This window comes from Nannobrachium achirus, assembly GCF_963921795.1.
Source record: "Nannobrachium achirus genome assembly, chromosome: 8".
NCBI lineage: Eukaryota > Metazoa > Chordata > Actinopteri > Myctophiformes > Myctophidae > Nannobrachium > Nannobrachium achirus.
This window is the reverse complement of record NC_137817.1, coordinates 62,920,271-62,941,425: the sequence shown is the minus strand read 5'-3', so window position 1 is coordinate 62,941,425 and position 21,155 is coordinate 62,920,271. Positions and strand designations below refer to the sequence as shown.

Here is a 21,155-nt window from a genome sequence, read left to right as displayed (position 1 = left end):
CCACTTCCTGCGCAATCTTGCCAATTAAAAAGTTAGGAGGTATATACCGCCCGACCCTTTTTTTTCATATTACAGTAGTACAGTGTTGGATCTATGCGGTAACCAAGATACAGCCCTTTTGGACGATGGGACGGTTGTCATGCATGACAATTCAGTGGCGTCAGTTCAGAACAAGCTAAGGTATGGCAACATGACTGGTGTCTGGTGAAGACACCAGTCATGTTGCCATACCTTAGCAACAGGCACGATGAAAAGTACATTTTTATTATTTCCCCCTGTCAAGGTATGGCAGCTGCATACCCCTGCCATACCCAATTGACGCCCCTGCATGACATCACACGCTCATGTTACCAAATTCAAGCATGCTGATTGGCCGGTTCCCCCCAGACACAAGGGTCTACTCTAGAGGCCCATTATACAAACAACAAGAGTGACTTTACGTAACCGGACACACAGCAATCAGAGGGAGAGAGAGATATATTGAGAGAAAGAGCGAGAATCAGAAGCAGCAGAGAATTTAGTTATAAAATCATAGAATCATGCCCCGCATCCCGTGGTCTCTCCCCGCGCCGGGTCAGCGGAGTGGCGACATGTCGGAATGGAGAGCGACACCCCCCCGCGCCATGCCCCGTGAACAGTCTGACTCTGGACACCAAGCCCGCAGTCAACGGCGGTGGCCGGCGCTCTTCCACGATCGGTTCATCAGCGACTAGCGAGGGCCTCTGCTGCTACATCCACTGCCTCGATTTTGGATCTGGCGGCGAGAAGAGCTCCTAACGGGCGATCGGTTCATCGAAGGCCTCGGCTGGTAGGATCCACGGCCTCGATTTTGGATCTGGCGGCCAGAAGGCAGAGCACCGATTGCTGCCGTTTCTCCCCGCGCCCTGTAGGATGCACTGCGAACCCGGTAAGCGTTACAAAGTTTATGTTTTCTACGATTCACTTTGTTCTTTACGTCTGTCTTTCAATGTTATATGAGCTCAGTGCTGAGTTCTACCTGTAACGCACGTATACGGCGTCTGCTGTCGGAAAATAAAAGGCAGGGGCAGGTAGGATTAGCCCGAATAGTAGCTGATCGTATGCCCTCAAAAAAAGTCTAGAACACACACCACTGTATGAGATGCATAAAGTGTGTTCCTGTGGAAATGAGCCATGAATCTGTAGGTCTACTTCTTTCTAATGCAAGCTTGTAATACATTCTTCAATCAATCAATAAGCCTGACCTGCTATTGTTTTTTTTCCACGTGGGGTGCATTTGGTAATTCAATTCAAAGGAGCTTTATTGGCATGAGAAAACATACGTTTACATTGCCAAAGCAAGTATCACAAATACAATAAAAAAAACAGTTGAAAATATACATTTGGAGGGGGTACAGCATTGTTCAAACAGAGCTATGTCGCATTGTGTCATTTTATATATATACAGGGTACAAATAGCAGCATTATTTTCCTCATAGTACATAAAGGTATCAGCTCTGTTTCATACTGTATGTGCAGTAGGTCTAGATGTCAATCCATGGTTTGTGGTGTATGAAGTTCCTCCAACTTCTTCCAGTAAGAATACATTTCTTTATAGTTTAGTTTGTATTGTGTGTGTATACCTAGATAGATAGTTTAGTAATACAATCTGTGTGTGTGTGTGTGTGTGTGTGTGTGTGTGTGTGTGTGTGTGTGTGTGTGTCTACAAGCACACAACGCCTCGCACCGCGAGGCGTTGTGTGCTTGTAGATCTGCTGTTTTCACTACTTTTGTGCGACAGCCTTTGCTAAAGAACATACAAATTATACAGAAGCACGATCATTTAGTATTTTTTATTTATTTCTATCATATACAGGGCCCGTGGAGTCTGACTGGATGGAGGAAGGATGGGAGCCCGATCTGCAACCAGACCAATGACAACGCAGAGGACAGTATGATGGCGGAGATAGCGAGAGCGGAGGAGTCAGGCATAGGTCATACACACTGTAGGTTCGCTGCCTGGACCAATGTCACTCTAGGGGAGCTGAAGAACTTTCTGGGACTTCTCTTCCTCACAGCTATCGTTCACAAGCCGGAGAGCCATGCACTGGTCAAAAAACATTGCCATGCCGACGCTGTACTTTCCCAGAACAATGGCAAGGAACAGGTACCAGGCCATTTTGAGGTACCTGAGGTGCACGCACGCACGCGCGCGCGCACACACACACACACACACACACACACACACACACACACACACACACACACACACACACACACACACACACACACACACACACACACACACACAGTGAACAGTACCATCTTTGACCTTGATTTGTGGTGCCTTTGACTCCTGAATGTTGGCTTGTTGAATGCCTTTTTTGAGAATACAGTACTTTATTTTGACTTTTATATTATTTTATTTATTCTTTACTTGCTGCACATTTATTTTATTTTACTTTTATCCAGTTATATTTTATTTTTGTGAAGTCATATTTGTGATTTTTTTTTTTGGAAATATTTGTAAATATTGTTGAACATAAATATGTTCATGCTGGATGTGTGAGGTACTCACCAGGGTTAGGGTTCGATGTTGCCATAAAATAAAAGGTTGACATCGCTTTTCTGACTTTTTGTCTTCCTGACCTTCTAGACCAGGTAAAAACACAGTGAATTCACAGTGCATAGTTCTATCAAAATGTAAGGCAATTTCCACCTTCTGAGTCATTTCATACTTTTTCACTTTGCCCCCTTGAAACTAGACGATGGTACAATATTTTTTTCACTTTCTTTGCATAAAATGAAAGTATGCATGCTATTCTTTCTGTCAAGGGTACTTGTGTTCCGTTACCATTTACCAATTTGTTGCTATGGCTTCCTAAAGTTTTTTTTCTTTGAACTCAAATATCTCAGAATCTAGATTTCTGAGGTTATTGACTGGTTTGCGCAGTGTGCACTCTCGAGCACCTATCTCCAAAACCGCTCACCGAAATCACTCCAAATTTTTTTTAGTAAAAAAAAAAATCCTCTTTTACCAAATCTCCCATTTTTGTTCCGATATTCACATCGCATCATTTTCAATTTATTCTCTGGAATGGGGGCAGAAATGAATGGGCCTTGATGGTGGCATTGGCCGGGGGAGGGGGGTGGGGGGGTCTGGCAGTCAAAGTGTTAACAGCCCCATAGCGTTAACCTTGTAACAGGGGTTGACACTAAGGTCTCAGAGGCACTTGCCCGTTGGGTAAGTACATGTCATGTTCTACTTGCCCAAAGGTCATGCCCACTTGCCCAGAAAAGTAAATTGTTCATTATAAAATGATAGGTAAAATGTTATTAACCGTACAATTCAACACTTTTTTTAAAACTTTCTGGGGCTGAGTAATACAAATTCTCATAGGCCTATACCTAATTTTTTATGCCAAATACCTACATAGCTATGAATATGTCTATGGGTAATTTTGTAAGCAACAGTGAAAATGACACATTATAGGTAAACAGTGCTCTTATTTTACATTCCACAGACCATGTTGGAATGCATGTTTAGACTGATATCTGCTGTTGTGTTTATAGACTAGATAAAGTCCACTCCTGCCCGGATATTTTCTTCTTTCTTAATTTGTAGTATTGTTGTTTTTCACCTGTACAGTATTTCGTACCCAATTCCACTTACTCCTATGTCTCTCTCTATGCACGCACGCACTCACGCAGACACACGCTGACTAACATGAGTGATGCAGTGTACTGATTGAAGGGCGTTACTTGGGTTTCCTGTGCTGAGCAAAATGACATAAAATCAATAACTGGCAAAGCAGAAAAGGTCATTTGAGGCACCTGAAGATTACCACACACACACACACACACACACACACACACACACACACACACACACACACACACACACACACACACACACACACACACACACACACACACACACACACACACACACACACACAGACCTGCTGCTCCACTGAATGAGACACAATCCTAACGGGTTCCTACGAGGTCGCTACATTTAATAATGTAATAATGTGTGTGAGTGTAAGCACTCTTGTTATGCCTGTGGCATAATTGAGTTGCGTGCCCTTTTAGCCCCGGCCTTCCTCTGTAAACGTATGAAGTATATTTAATACTCCGTATTAGACTGAATGGTGAAAAAGGTCCAGGGAAAGGATTGGAGAGAGAAGAATATAGAGTTGAGTAGAGTTTGTTCCTTAAAGGAGTAGTTCACCCCCAAAATGACTTTTTTTTCATGCCATGGAGACTTGAGTTCAATAATATATATATTTTTTTAAGACAAAAATGTGATTATAGTAAATTTACCCCCATTGATTCCGGATGGGGACTCGAATGCATGGCACTGGATGGGGAAACCGTCAGTTTACTATAATATTTTTTTTTGTCTTCGGAATGCGACAAAAACAAAAACAAATATATTATTGAACTCAAGTCTCCATGGCGAGAGTAATCAATAGAAAAAAAGTCATTTTGGGGGTGAACTACTCCTTTAATGCGTTCAGTTTATTTGCAGAGTAAAGTTGGTTCCATAAGGCAATGTATTATGCTGGAGCCGCAAGCTCCTAGCATTTTGGCAGTCCTTCAGCCTTCCAAGCTGGCACATACTAAGGCACAATTTCGTTAGATCTTAAATACATGCAGGTATAATAGAGGAGGGACTAGACTACCCTTCTTGTCATAGGACTACTTTTGATCAAAGACATAGCCATCTGTCTCCAATCTGACAAAAGGAACCTTCTTTACCATACATTGGGCCGTCGATGCCCTGTGGTTTTCGCACCATCGACTGTAATGGGAAAATGAGAAAATGGGCAGGCCCTGCGACCTGTTCCCAACCTCAGATCACTATACTTTAATATACAATGTGTATATGTCTCACGTATATAAAATCTAAACCCTTAAAAACATGTGTTGGTATCTTACAATTTAAAAGAAAGTAATAAACCTTGAATTGGTACTATGTTAAGAAATGTAAGCGTTGACTCCTACACATGCTTCAAAGACTCCAATAGAATAGACCTTCTGTCATCTCAACAAGAATTTAGAAAACAGTTGAAATGTAAATGAACTTAATCAGATCTCGTCTTGGCAAAGCTTTCGGTGTCTGTCACACTATCACAAATCATATGCCAAAATTATAATAATCTATATTTTTACGAATTAGCAAGCATTTTTGGTCTGACCAGATACCACACGTAGCCTGTGTCTCTTGTGGCAATTAGCCAGTAGCTATGCCCCTCCCTTAAAAGCTTTTGTCCAATGCTAGCTTAGCAACCGGCAGCTTGCCAAGGCAAACCTTGGCAAGCAGGAAGTTATTCTAAGCTAGCTTGGACAAAAGCTTTTTGGGAGGGGCATAGCTACTGGCTAATTCCCCTTGCCACTGACTATATCTAACAGCCTTTCTTATGTTTTCCCCCCATATGTTTTAACTGACTATAATTATTTCACACAACACAGGGTTACAATTTGAGTTGTACTGTATTTATGTTACAGGGAGAGATACGTTTGATTTGTTTGTACTGATATATTGATTGATTTTGTTGATTCCATTGTAGGGAGTCTGTCAAGCACACCTGTGCTCCATTAGACCTGTGGGTTTAAAGTGGGAAATTGGGTCCTTTAATATGATGTAATTATTGATGTGCATGTGTTTTTTTTCTTTTTCTTGGAAAAGCAATCATTGTTCCCTGCGTAGCCTACACTGTTGTGTTCCAGCATCTGAGCCAGTGCCTGTGAAGAAATCCATTCAGCATGACTTGTTTGAAGAAATCAATTTGATTCATCATGCATGTTTGTTTAAGGGAAAATAAATGACTCAAAGGGCAGCAGATTATTGTTTTGTAGCATGAAGCCAAACAAACAAAAGAAGATAATTTCTCACACAATCGCGTACATTAGCATAATACACAAAACATCATACATGATTCATAAAGTGCTTGAAAGTACAAAGATCTAAGCAGGGTCCCATGTAAATTTGTTTCACACAGGCACACGCAGGTAGGCACACACACACAAGAACACACACAAGAAACAACACGCACGCATGAATGCATGAAGTAGAAAGATGGCGGAATACATACGCTTGCCAACTAGGCTTCATTGTTGCGACCAAAGGTATATATACCCTGAGAAATCTTGTAGCTTGTCTGACTGTCTGTACACGAAGTGATGTCACGTGATGTCAGTTTCTCACTGAGAAAAGGATGTCGCGTGACATCACTTCCTGTACTGGCAGTCAGACAAGCTACGAGATTTCTCAGGGTATCCATATATGGTCATTCCCAGAAAAAGAAAAAAACCTTTTATGCCCATACATGGAGATTTCTCATGTCATAAATCCCAGGCCGAAAATGAGAATGTTAGGGTAATTATGCCTATATATGGAGATCATCAAACCAAGGCCCTAACTCACCAAGGCCCAGCTTGGCATTACTAATTAACGTACGTTTTATGCCCATATATGGAGATTCCTATATTATCAATATTAAGGACATTATTAAGGATATTATGTTATCAATATTAAGGACATATGGGAATGACCATATTTGGTAATGTCCATATATGGGCATGTTTTGACATAACATAACTATCATGAAGGGGTCTCCTTATATGAGTAACTGGTCCCATATACACTGGCCAAGAATTGGCGCGTGCATGTCACCCTGAGGTCGCAAGTCACCCTGAGGTGTCTTACTAGTTTACTCTCTGTAGAAACCAATGGGTGCTGTCACCGTTCCCTTAGTGCATTTTTTCTACAGTCTATGCCATGGTTTCCCCACAGTTATTCACAGAGCCTATTCGTTCTCTATGACCTTCACGAGTCGCATGCAAAGCTGTGTGCAACCTTGCGTATACTGTAGTTTCAATGACGATAAGGTTAACCTTGGAGACTTGGAGGGGACTTTAAATAAAAGCGTGTTAATCTCACAGTAGAGCTCACAGCGTGGGTCTCTCTCTCTCTCTCTCACCTTCAGCGCAGCTGCGATGTCGTGGTCGGCGGGCTGACAGGCGCCGCGCGGCTGCTTGGGCTTGGTGTTGACCCTTTTCCGCCGCTTCCTCAGGACCACGTAGATCTGCACGTACACCAGCAGCGTGATGATGAAGGGCACGTAGAAGGACACGATGGACGAGTAGACCACGAAGGCCGGGTTGGCGATCACACACATCGACTCGTCGCGAGTGGCTGCGTCGTGCGAGAAGAGGCAAAAGCCCAAGGTGATGAATTGCGCTGGCAGTCTCTTATCAGATACATTTATGACAGTTTCGTATGCTTCAGTTTACTACTTGCGGATTCATTTAAACTATTCATTTTTTTTACTTCCACCGCCGGCGTCACTGTCAGCATAATCACACGTATAGATATCGTCGCTGAACGCTGAGAACTTTGTCTTTTCAGGAAATGGAAAACAAGAAACGGTGATCCAATGGAGCTAGTGTAGTTATCTAGTCACAAGCTCTTGTTAATACTTTTTCCATCAGTTACAATTTCATGAACATGAATTTTGAAAAGATATGCCAGGGACCCCCATAAGAGGAGATTTTGCAGCTCTAGCAGTGATTCCCAACCATTTCAATTTCAAGGACCCCCACTTAATGGCGTTTCTATCTCTGAGACCCCAATTTATTGTAAAATCAATGTTAATTTAACCCAGAGACTCTACATTTGTACACTCTCTGAGTTGAAGACCCATAAGGGTCCATTTGGTTCCTAACCCCCCTGGAACTCCATGAAGGACCCCTGGGGGTCACCGGACCCCACTTTGAGAACCAATGCGGTAAACTATGGGTCGTTTTAGGCCAAGCACCTCTTAGCTGAGAGAAAGATGAAGCACAAATGTGTGATGGGAGATTTTCATCGACTTGTTTGACACTTAACCACTTAAAATCTTAAATCGTCGATACTTAGCAAACTTGACCTTTCACTCTGTACTTCGTCTGGTCTTTTTTACCTCTATACCAAACCTATTTGCCAAGGATAGCTGATCTACAAGCTCACAACGCCTCGCAGCGCGAGGCGTTGAGAGCTTGTAGATCTGCTATTTTTGGCTAAAGTTCTCCTCAGAGTATATGGATGCGAGGGTTCAAGTTGTTCATTTAAAATAATGATCTTATCACACAAAGATTTGGCGGCCCCCCTGTTGTAACTCCCCCTAGGGGTCCCGGACCCCCTGTTGAAGACCCCTGCGGTACACTGTACCTGAGTTGTTCAGACCAAACAGCAGAGGACAGGATATGGCAAAGGACAGCACCCACACCACGGATATCATCACCGTGACTCGTCTCCTGGAACTGTAGCGGGTGTTGTACAGCATCGGCATGGCAACGGCTGTATAGCTGTATGGAGAGAGAGAGAGAGTGGGAGGGGGGGGAGGAGGGTGTAAATAATAATAGTTATGACAATCTATTTATGCTAATGGACTTCATTCACTGTGAAAGAATATGACACCAACAGAAATCCTCAATGAATTCAAGACTCTATGGCGCGAGTAATTGATAGAAAAGGGACGGTTATTTTCGGTTAACGGCGTCGAGTCTGTCTTGGTGCTGAGCCCTGTATGAGGTTTTATTTAAATTGGACCCCAAATAAGGACATTTGCATGGACAAAAATTGCATATATTCAGTCAGGGCGAGCGCATAAGCCACAGTGTATTGAGAAATCCAACAGCAGAGAGTGGAAAAACTAAACAAAAAAAGAAGAGTCTATTCACAGCATATGAATAATATTTATTCTCTAAACAGACGCAAGCAGAAATTCTACAGGAGTTCAAGGCTTATTGACAGAAAAATAAAAGTCATTTGGGGTGAAGTGACCCTTAAAAAATGGTGAAGACGTTGATGAAACTGATGAAGTTGCATTTAAATCGGACCCCAAATAAAGTCCTGGGAAAAATTACATAAGACAAGGTTCATTGTCTTCTATATACAATTACAGGAGAGGCAATACCTCAGGAGGTAGAGTTGCCGCATGGGAACCTGAAGGTTGCCAGTTCGATCCCGGGCTCCCCAGAGTTTGTGTTGAAGTGTCCTTGAGCAAGACAATGAATCTGTAATTGCTCCCGATGAGCAGGTTGGTGCCTTGCAAGGTTTTCTTCTCTCTGTGTGTGTGTGTGTGTGTGTGTGTGTGTGTGTGTGTGTGTGTGTGTGTGTGTACGTGTGTGTGTGTGTGTGTGTGTGTGTGTTCAAGTGGGCCTAAAAGGTTTAGGAACCGCTTAAGTGCTTTACTTCATGACTATTAAGTCACTTGCTCCCTTTTCTTTATTATCTGTCTGGTAATATAATATTGTGATCGACCGTGTCAAATGCAGCACTGAGATCTAGTAGTGTAAGACTGAAATGTTTCCACTGTCTGTAATTAAGTGGATGCCATTTTAAACTTTGAGCAGTCCCAGTGCTGTGTGTGCTTGAAAACCTGACTGAAATACAGCCTTTTCAATTATTTAAAATAGAAACAGGAGTGTTTGTGTTGAGTGGCTTGATGACTCTTGTCATCAAGAGTCATCAAGTGTTCAGGGTCTGTGGGAGGCACCTGGTTGAAGAGACTAACGTGGCTGTACCCAGTGGAGTTATGGCCAAAAGTAGTACTTGTTTGAGAAGTAATTGTTTAGCCTACATACAGTATAGTGAGTGAAGCGGTTGTTTTTGAAAAGAAGACAGTGTTTTTCGCTTACATGGGCGTGCATGTTTGTGTAAATTACTTTTAAACGATTGATATGTGTATAACTAAAGAGTAATGCACCCTAATGCACACTTATTTTGGTGACCCCATCGACACCACCACCCCCTCACAGGCACTAAAGCGCTACGATGTCTATAAAAGCAACGGTACTAAACACATTTCTATTTTGCTTACATGGATGTGTTTGTGTAAATGACTTTGCAACGATAACACTATACACTTATTTTGGTGAACCCATTGCCCCCATATCACTAAAAGCAACTGTACAACACACATTTCTAAACTGAAGCACTTAGCCACATATGTTTTGCTAGAACAGCCACCGCAGATGGAGACAAATGTACCGGCGGATATTTGTACCCTCTCGCTTGCGGAGTAACCTCACGTGTGCATCTGCAGGTGTGTGTGTGTGTGTGTGTGTGTGTGTGTGTGTGTGTGCTCAAGAACACTTCGACACTTATCCAGGAGGAGCGGAGAATCGAACCTAGAACCTTCGGATTCCAAGACGGCCACTCTACCTGCTGAGCCAAAGCTGCAGATTTACTCACAGTGACATTTGATGTACCGGTATGTCTGTGTAAGGTGCTCTACAAATAAACTTTACTTACTCACTCACTCACTTACAATAGGAGACATTTCCAATAGATAAAAGGCTCTGCAGTGACATTTGGGGAAAGAAAAGCTAGCGGGAGGGAGACCCTTTTATTCATGCACTGCCACACACTGTACTGTACTGTACAGTTACAGTACATCCCAAATGTTCTTTGTCTACCCAACCTGAACTTTCTCTCAAGAACAGAACAATGTGATGAAGACATGATTTATGATCTTTTGCTATTGTCAAGAGCATATTACTGCAATCTAGCTCCACCCTCCTCTCGCTCTGTCTCTCTCTCCTTTCTCTCTCTCACACACACACACACACACACACACACACACACACACACACACACACACACACACACACACTCACGCATGCTGAAATCCGCCAAAATCATCTCCCAATGCATTACAAAAAGCATCTTTAGCTAATACATCTGGATTGTGGTGCTGTGTCATGGGTAAACACACACTATCCCAAACTGCTGCAGAGACACTCATCCATGCCTTCGTCACATCCAGACTCCACTACTGCAATAACCTCCTCTACGGTGCCACCTCCAAAGTACAAAAAAAACTCTGCAGCCCGCCTCCTCACCAAAACCCGATCAAGACCAGTCCAGACCAGACCACATCACCCCAGTTCTCTATGACCTCCATTGGCTCCCAGTAAAATTCAGAATTGATTGCAAAATACTGATCACCACCTACAAGGCCTTCAACAACCAGACTCCCAGCTATCTCTCTGACCTCGTCAAACGCCATGTTCCTTCAGGGGTGACAGGGCACCAGGGGTGACAGGGCACCAGGGGTGACAGGGCTTTCTCAGTTGCAGCGACTTTGTAAACCGACTTTGAGTACCATGAAAAGCGCTATATAAGTTTGATGTATTATTATGAATTATTAACGTACTCATTCATGAATGGCCTTTAACATATTTCTCTCCCCAAAATGTTTCCCAATGTGTCAAACGTTTTCAGAAATATCAGATCTACAAGCCCACGGCAGATGTAGTGGTGGAGTAGAAGTACAATATACAAAGAATGAAATACTCTAGTACAGTATTAATTCCCACCGCTACAAAAGGTTATGTTCTAGTGACACATGACTTTACTAAACATTTAAGGCAACACAAAGCTCTGCAATTAAAGGCCAAAAATGTACATCCAAATACAAAATGATCAAAACAGATCACAACAGTACAGTAGCTGTAATGTTAGCTAATCATCAGTGTTTTGTGAGAGAAATAAGCATCCAGGACAGTACTTTGTTTTGTTGCAGTGTCACTTTATAATAATAGATTATATGTTCAATATGTCCAAACATGAATGGTTCGTTCCAAGTTTTCTGAGAATTTTGAAAACTATATATTTTTGGAAACTTCAAAGTATAACAAATCAGAAAATCCATGATTCCATTTGCAAAATCCCTAGGGGAATTCTTGACAGCTGCTGAAAGTATGTCTCATTCACTATATACTATACTATAAAGGAAAAAAGTACCCCCCAAAAATCTGCTTTAAGTAGCATGTGAGAGGTCAAATTAGTTTTTTTTAATGATTCTGAATCCAGAATCATTAATCTAAAACGGCCAGACAAATTATGGTTTAGTGATGAGTCATCACTTTTCACAGTTTCGTGGGGGCTGTTTTTAGCCCAAGGAATGTTTTTCATGCAAAACAAATGCTTGCATTGGATTCAAAATCATTAAAAACCTCTAGTTTGACCCCTCCCATGCTACTTAAAGAAGATTTTTTGGGGGTATTCTTTTCCTCTATAGTATAGTGCATAGTAAGTGAATGAGACACAAACTTTCAGCACCTGCCAAAAATTCCCCTACAGATTTTGTAAATGGAATCATGGATCTTCTGATTTGTTATGATTTTCTGATTTGTGATACTCTGAAGTTTCCAAAAATACATATTTTCATAATCCCCCGAAAATTTGAACGAAATTCCACAAGCGACTTGACTATAAGGAAATTAAGTGTGAATCAACTGTCAAAGAGTTCATTGTGTTTATCAATTATCGGACTGCACTATTTATTGCCTGTGTGTGTGTGTGTGTGTGTGTGTGTGTGTGTGTAGGTGTGTGTGTGTGTGTGTGTGTGTGTGTGTGTGTGTGGGTGGTAATTGTTTTTGTCTTAATTGTTTTAATAGTCATTAGGTATATGTTGATTAATTTCCTTGCGTGGGTGTCATGTGTTGTACAGTTCCCTTCTGACACATTTTAATTGTGTTGTGTGTAAAGTGTGAAATTTCTAATTATATGGGCCAACGTTCATTGCCAGAAAACACAATTAAATCGTTAAATACAATAATTTGTATGACCAACATGTCATGAGAGCATATACAATACAATGGGACACATGTTTTCTAAACGTCTCCTTTGAATTATGATGTGTGATGATTATATATCATGATGACATTTGGCTCTTAGTTTATGCTAATTGTGACCTCGTCCCCAACCTCAGCCCACTGCTCTGTACATGCTTTATTTGTGTGCGTGTGTGTGTGTGTGTGTGTGTGTGTGTGTGTGTGTGTGTGTGTGTGTGTGTGTGTGTGTGTGTGTGTGTGTGTGTGTGTGCGCGCGCGTGCGTGCGTGTGTGTATGTGTGCTTGCGTGCGTGCGTGTGTTGGGCAGCTCAAAAGGGAATAATGGTAATAATAATAATAATAATAATAACTAGAGATACTGTTCTTCCGAAACAGTGTGGGCTCGCTCGTGACAATATTCTACAGCGTGCTAACTGTCATGTGAAGCTCAACCAATACTCCAGCTAATATCACTCCCAGATTTTCCACACCTCAATTGCACCTCATTGGACCCTGCCTTTGTACTGTCTGCGACGGAACTCACACGACGGAACTCACTCTATAAATAATGAAGATAACATAGTGTTCTTGCCTTTCAGGCGAGCCCACAATATTTTTTTTTTTTTTTTTTTTACACGCTACAGTAACAACATATTTGGCTCCTACAGGAGTAGTAGTGGACGAACAATAGCAGATCTGCAAGCTGTGGATTGGCTAATTTCGGTCCGTACAAGCATTAATCTGGCTTCAAAGCCCCACACTCTCACTAGTCTGGTATATTTTTGTTCATTACATTTTCTATTTACAATTTAGGCATTTAGCTGACGCTCTTTATCCAGACCGACTTAAAGTGGTTATGACACGCAACAAAAAAGGTAAATCAGGCTATCTGGCTAATATTATTGATGGCGTCACAAAGCGCCCATGCTCTGGACATTTTTAGCAGCTGTGTACTGCTGTCTAATCGGTCTAATCCACTGGAAGCACCCGGAGCGACCGTGGAGCACTTGAGGTAGTACTGTTCAGCACGGCTTCTCCCCCCAACACAACGTGTGTGTGTGTGTGGTGACAGAAAATAACCGTGCTACAAAAGCTTGCAACGCGTCGCGGACGCGGCTTGTTGTGAGCTTGTAAATCGGCTATTTTCTATGTGCGCGGCCCCGTACGACGGACGAAGTATACTACGCAGTCACTCTGTGCAGAAGACTGCAGAGCAAGGCTCTGACTCCGTTGTCAGACTGTCTGTAGAAAGACCACGTGACCTACTGCCTCATGATGTTAATTATCGTGGGCGTGTCATCACATCTTTAACTTTTTCAATGCCAGCCCATTTCAGTGTTTTTTTACGACCACAAGAAAACGCTGTTTACACATCTATCCTTTCTGTCCATTCTTTTCAGTACCCTGGGTGACGCTAAATTCCACCATAGTTAGACTCATACAACCATTCTAACAAAATGAGCAAATACCTACTTTTGCGTCGGGCGCTCCACGCACACGCTCCGTGCATGAACCGGGTTGCCACCAGCTGCTCAGATATTTTTTCGGATTGAAAATCCGACTTACGGGTGAGGAGCTATGTGTGTTTGTAATTATAATGCATTCTAACCAGAATCACAACAAAGCAGACCCAGAATGGATCGTGCACTTCCGCGTTTTCGTTCAGTCACATGATCTGCCACTGGAGGCAAGCAAGTGTTTCGTACGAAACACCTGTTTTATAAAATCGGCAAAAATAATGTATTTTGAGTTGTTTTATAACAAAAATAGCCTATTCTCGTCAACCTACGTCAGTGGCCTGGTTGCCTAATTAATGATTCTTGTCAATCTATGTCTGTGACATTAAAAGAGTTAAGGTAGACACGTACATCAATCATATATTGTAGGGTTGCATGCAGGCTTTGAAGATATGGGGTTGCCATACCATTCAATCACTAAATGATTAACTCTTTGTGAACTCGTAGTATCATAATTACAACGTTAGAAAGGACCTTCTGACCCCAGGCTGGTGTTGGAGGACAGGTCATGGGGGTCACCAAGGTCATGTAGTGTTCATCCCCCAAGGAGCAATGCACACAACTGAGCAGGATCCATGAAGATCAGGCCATTAGACTGAGATACTGGATCTGTGGATTATGTTTGGCCTTAAGGTGGCATTACACTGCAACAGGGGTCTTCGACGTTTTCAGGCCAAGGACCCCTTAGTTGAGAGAGAGATGAAGCAGGGACCCCCCACAACCTTTTCGTAGATTCCATATAGTTTCATTGCTTGACAGCACAATCATCAGTGTATTTTGGATTCATGTCAATTTGTGTTTTCAGATATTTAACCACTTGAACCGTCAATACTTAATAAACTTGATCTTTCACTCTGTACTTAGTCCGCTCTTTTTTCCCCTTCTACACCAAAGCTCTTTGCCCAAAATAGCACACACTACCTGATCAAAATAATCGGGGGCGCCACACATTACAAGATTCTACTTAGATGAAGGACCTGACGTTATCTCAGCTTACATGTGGAAGCAGAAGTAAACATTGGGACGAGTGGAAAAACATGGCAAGCGAACACGTTTTAAATGTCAGTTGGACAGCTGAAATGGACCAATTGGCAAGAACAGGGCTGTCAGTATAACGATTCCTCCGAGAACCTTTGCAACCATTCAGGGAAAAAGAAGACATAGGGAGAAACCCTCTGCTCTCTCTGTGTGAAAGCCTCTGCTCTCTCTCACTCTCTGCACACAGGCGTGCAGGCACGTGCACACATAGACATCAAAGGGGGATTGAGCCCCTGCCCTTTTATCCGTCTGTACAAAGTGCCCTCTCCAGACCATGAATGTAGTTTTTACTATGGTGAAAGAAATGTCATACCTGAAGGCAGCATTCAAGAGAATTGCCTTGTCCAAACTCTCCTGAACTTGAATGCAGCATCTTATGTGTAGAAATCCATGCCGTACGCCACATTTCCAGTATTGATTTGATTATGCTTTGTTCCGTGTGGTATTACGCACCGAAAATGGCCGACGGGGTCTGCTATTTACGATATTTCCACCTAAAGGCCCTTTTAGAAATGTCAGCCCCTGCCTCTGTAACATTCTCTGCACGTCCCTGCCTGTGTGTGTGTGTGAATTGAATTGAATTGAATTGAATTGAGAGAGAGCAAGAGAGAGAGAGTCCGAACGGCTGTCTTTCTCTCAGGCCCCCGTTGTGCTGTTCCATACAGTAGCGTAGCGATCCAGATAAATATCATTTTTGAAAATAGTCGGGGAGGCTCCGACCGTCCTGCGAGCAACTCGGCAGGGTTAAGATTGGATCTTTGAACCCTCACAAGCTAGACCAGGGGTCTTCAAGATTTTCACGCCAAGGACCCCTTAAAGGACCTACACCATGAATTTTCACTTTTTCTATTTTAAAACCTTTTTTTGGGGTCCCACTGGCACCTTCTATCCTCACAAAGTCCTATTTCTGACCGTTGTGTCTTTCTCTGGTTTTGGAGATGAAAAGCTTTCCACGGGTTCTCAGAACAGTGCTGTTCTGAGAGTTGACGCATGTGACGTCACACGCGTTTCCCCCCCCCCGCCCTTCGGGTAAAAACCAGAGCTACTCTTCTAAACCCAGCCCCTCATTTGTTTCTAATTTGCTTAGCCTCCACTTCCATCTGCAGCTGGCTTACTGTTCTGGGGCTGCTCACTCAGTGCTCTCACTCACTTTTATTCTATGAACATTTTTGCTATCAACATGTCCAAGGAGAAGTCTTAACGTTCCTGGATTGCACTATAAATGTGACGTTATAGACTGCGAGGACCCAAGCTTCGTCCCTTCTAACAAGGAAACAAAAGACCTATTTTTAATGATCCGAGGCCTTCTGAAGCCTGGGCCTAAATTTTCCGCGGTGGCCGGGTGGGAGCTCGCGGTGGCCGGGTGGGAGCAAGCCGCGGAGCTCGCCGCGGTGGCCGGGTGGGAGCGAGCCGCGGTGGCCGAATCCACCGCGATATCTTAACCAAGTAGCTGCTTGTCGCGGCCGGGACCGCCGCAGCTCCGACCCGGTGGACAGAGCGGCGGCCCCGGTCGCAACAAGCAGCTCCGACCCGGTGGACAGAGCGGCGGTCCCGGCCGTGACAAGCAGCTCCGACCCGTTGGACAGAGCGGCGGCCCCGGTCGCGACAAGCAGCTCCGACCCGGTGGACAGAGCGGCGGTCCCGGCCGCGACAACCAGCTCCGACCCGGTGGACAGAGCGGCGGCCCCGGTCGCGACAAGCAGCTCCGACCCGGTGGACAGAGCGGCGGTCCCGGCCGCGACAAGCAGCTCCGACCCGGTGGACAGAGCGGCGGTCCTGGCCGCGACAAGCAGCTCAAGCAGACAGCCCGCCTCTTCTGTCACTGTCCCGGTCCTCCCTTCACTCTCCCCGGCTATAGAGAGCTTAAACACGCCGCCTCTTCTATCACTGTCCCCGGCTAGAAAGAGCTCCACACCCCGCCTCTCCTCTCACTATCCACGGCTACACGCCGCCTCTTCTATCGCTGTCCCCGGCTATAGAGAGCTGGCCACCCCGCCTCTCCCTTCACTATCTCCGGCTAGAAAGAGCTCCACACCCCGCCTCTCCTCTCACTATCCACGGCTACACGCCGCCTCTTCTATCGCTGTCCCCGGCTATAGAGAGCTGGCCACCCCGCCTCTCCCTTCACTATCTCCGGCTAGAAAGAGCTCCACACCCCGCCTCTCCTCTCACTATCCACGGCTACACGGGGCCGCTGCTGCCCGCTGCGCTGCAGATGAAAACGCTCCAACCAGGAGGAAGAGGATTTGACAGTAGGCTTATATCATACAACATAGGCCTACAGTAGGCTATAATCAGAGCTGGAACATTATCCTATTTTTGTATTGGCCCAATATTACATTATTTGTTGTCGACAACGTTGGAGAGGAGAGGAGGGGAGGGGGGAGGGGGAGGGTGGAAAAACCCCACTAGATGCGCCACTGAGCAAACAAAGGCCGTTTTGGTATTGCAGCTGCAGGGCCTAATTATAGCACAGCTATAAGAAACAAGAGGAATGGTCAGGGTGTGTGTTGGGGGTTAAGACCTGTCTAAGACTCAATTTTGAGCATATATTTATACAAAAAATATAGTTTTAAAAGCATGGTGTAGGCCCTTTAATTGAGAGAGAGATGAAGCAGGGACCCCCACAACCTTTTTTCATAGATTCCATATAGGGCCTAACAAAAAAATACTTTGGTTTCCGGTTGGCGACCGACCCTATTAAATACGTGCGACCCAGATGATTTCATTGGCATTTGGAGTGAAAATAAAAAAATAAATAAAATTAAGTCAAAATCCGACCGAGTCGATCAAAAACGTCTTACAAAAAAATATATTTGGTTCGCGAAATATATTTGGTTCCACATTCGCGAAGTTTAATCAAAGTTTTCTTTCGTCCAAAATATCATGTGCGCAAATGTTTTGTTGAGCGGTGGCCTGCTCGCCGCTCCTGTATTTGGCTTTCCCTATCTGTTCCTGGGTGGGTCGCCGTGTCTGTCGCCTGACGCACGTCATGTCATCTAGGCTGCGTTGAGCAGCAGTGAGAAGAGGAGCGCTTTTGTTCTCTTCTTGGCTCCGTCCGGTTTGTCAGTGCAGTAGTGGTGAAGGTGGATGGGGGATATGGTCGTTTTATTTTTGAACAAATCAAGCGCTCGCTTTCTCGCCTGTGACGTCAACACCCATGCTTGACTGAGTTGACTCTGTCCACTGTCCAGTGCAGCTGAGCGGAGCGCTCAGCAGCCAGAGAGCTCAAACGGAGGACATGTGGTGTAGTTGTGGATTGGACTTTTTAATTCGCTTGTATCGCGATGCGGTCGCTATTCTGCATCGATGCGGTGACGTGACATAATCGCTAATCGACTATAGCCTACGTTTGTTGATTTTCCTCAACGGTGATGCGATAGTTTTGCTACATGCTAACGCTTAATTAGCTCTGGTCCATAGCGTTAGTGGAGAACTCCACACGCTATGGACCAGAGCAGAGCTAACGCTAAATCAACGCTATCATGCCGTTCCATCTGCCTCAGAACAGAGATTTCTCGCATTTATTTTAAGATGAGGCAGAGAGAGGGTGAGAGAAAAATGAGGCAGTCACAGACAGTTCTCAAAGCAACAATCATCTGTGGTTTTACAACACTGTTTCCCAAGCACTGGGTTGGGACCCATTTGTGGGTTGCTAAAATATTGTTATGGGTCCCTTAATGTTTGGTTTCCTACATTTAGTTTTGTATCATTTAAAAACATTCAAAAAACATTCTCCCCCAAAAAGAATAACATTTAATGATTTAAAATAAAGACATGTTTTTTTCCCCTTCTAATTTCATGAATAAATAAAATAAAAATCTAAGAAATTATCTTAGAAAACTGGCCTATTTAAGAAGTAAGAAAATAGCCGATCTACAAGCTCACAGCGTGCATTGTGTCTCTGTCTATGCCTTTCTATTAAAGACAAGTCCCTAAATATTATAGGTTATTCCTATAACTATATCTGTAGGCTATATTATATTTATAATTTTCTTCATTATATCTAGATAGAACAATTGGTAGGCAACAAGTCCAATTTTGCTGCATGTATTGTATTAGCTCTGGTCCATAGCGTTAGTGGATTTCTCCCTAACGCTATGTTCCTCTACCTCCGTATTCCTTGGCAAAACCGGAAAACCCCGCCGTCTGGTCCGAAAATAACAAAAACTGTTTCGCCCCTCACCAAACCAAAGGTATCAGTGGACAGTTGAAAGCTTACTCTACTTAGTGGACGTGGTCTAAGCCCCCCACCACACGATTAAAATACATTTCTAGGGCAAAATGAAAAATATTCTACCGGATGGAGACTCCATTTCTTCTCGTTTTTCACTATTTGTCGTCGCCATCAAGGTGCCAACTCACTACTGCCGCGCAGGTCAGAGGACCGAATCACACAGAGCATTAGTCTCACTGGGTGTTATTCAACTCTGTGACGTTGGAAGCGCTGTTTCGTAAAAACCTGGAAGAGCGTCTCCATCCGGTGGAATATTTTTCATTTTGCCCTAGAAATGTATTTTAATCGTGTGGTGGGGGGCTCAGACCTCGTCCACTAAGTAGAGTAAGCTTTCAACGGTCCACTGATACCTTTGGTTTGATGAGGGGCGAAACAGTTTTTGTTATTTTTGGACCAGACGGCGGGGTTTTCCGGTTTTGCCAAGGAATACGGAGGTAGAGGAACATAGCGTTAGGGAGAACTCCACTAACGCTATGGACCAGAGCTAGTATTGTATATGAGTAAGTCACTGTTTTACCCAGTTAGAATTGTGCAAATTCACCCTACCGACCCAAAAAAGGTCAAAAAATTTCGCACACGCACACGCACCTCAGGGCTAAATATTTAGCCCTGAGATGCGAGGAGGAAGCCTCGGAATCGGAGCCTTCGTCGTCTCATGCATCTGCCCCTCAGTCAGCATTTCACCGATTGTTTGCAGCCCAATGTAACGTGCACTTGCCCACCGCCAAACAAGCTCAGAACAAAAAGGAGGAGTTGTTTAACGACGTACTAAACTTACTACGAGAGAGACAAGTCGGCTTCTCGGTCCCAGAGACGACGACCTGCGGATCCCATCTACCCATCTATCCCATCTCCCATCTGTTCAGAGACTATTTTGTAAGTGCAGTGTACATGAACCATTTAATGATTTAGAAATTGGTAACTCAGGAAAACAGAATATATTAAAAAAGAAGCATATCGATCATTGCCATAGGGGTAAAAAAAAAAAAAAAAAAAAAAAACTACCTACCCATCCTTCCCATGAGGAAATAAAATAAAATTCCTTGCTACCCATCATGCCCACAAAAAAATACAAATAAAAAATAAAATAAAATAAATTCCCTACCTACTCAGCCCTAAAATGACAGCCAACCAGAAACCAAAGTTTTTTTTTTTTAGGCCTAGTGTCATCGTTTGACAGCACAATCGTCAGTGTGTTTTGGATTCATGTCAATTTGTGTTTGTCGGATATTTAACCACTTGAACCGTCAATACTTATAAACCTGACTTTTCACTCTGTACTTGGTCTGCTCTTTTCCCCCTCTACACCAAAGCTCTTTGCTGAAAATAGCCAATCTACAAGCTCACAAAGTTCCCCCAATATGGACACTAGGGTTCAAGTGGTTAATATAAAAAAGGAGAAATAAATGGTGCATTTATATAGCGCTTTTATCCAAGGCGCTTTACATAGATCGTGCATTACATTCACCCATTCACACACACATTCATACACCGGTGGTGGAGGAAACCATGCAAGGCACCAACCTGCTCACCGGGAGCAATTAGGGGTTCAGAGCCTTGCTCAAGGACTCTTCGACATTAACTCAGGGGGAGCCCGGATTCGAACTGGGAACCCTTCGGGAACCCTTCGTGCTCTAATAACAGTTTCTCTACACCTGAGCTATGCTGCCCTCGAGAATAAAGGTTTCCATCACACAAAGATTTGGAGGACCCCCTGTAGTAACTCTGAGGACCCCCTAGGGGGCCGATACTCGGGAGGGTCGTTAAATGCCCCGATTATCTGCTAGAGTAAGG

The 21,155-nt window shown here is 43.7% G+C and overlaps 1 protein-coding gene across 2 annotated transcripts in view; it reads right to left on the bottom strand.

Annotated features, from left to right (window-relative positions):
- The window catches only part of drd2a (dopamine receptor D2a), a gene marked incomplete at both ends in the record, with an annotated part of 89,503 nt that overhangs the window by 7,885 nt on the left and 60,463 nt on the right, over positions 1-21,155 (bottom strand). For both annotated transcript variants that reach the window (XM_080732309.1, XM_080732308.1), the window contains 2 exons: positions 6,948-7,162; positions 8,177-8,313. In XM_080732309.1, the coding sequence (XP_080588435.1) occupies positions 6,948-7,162; positions 8,177-8,313 (352 nt within the window). The remainder of the gene's footprint in view (positions 1-6,947; positions 7,163-8,176; positions 8,314-21,155) is intronic.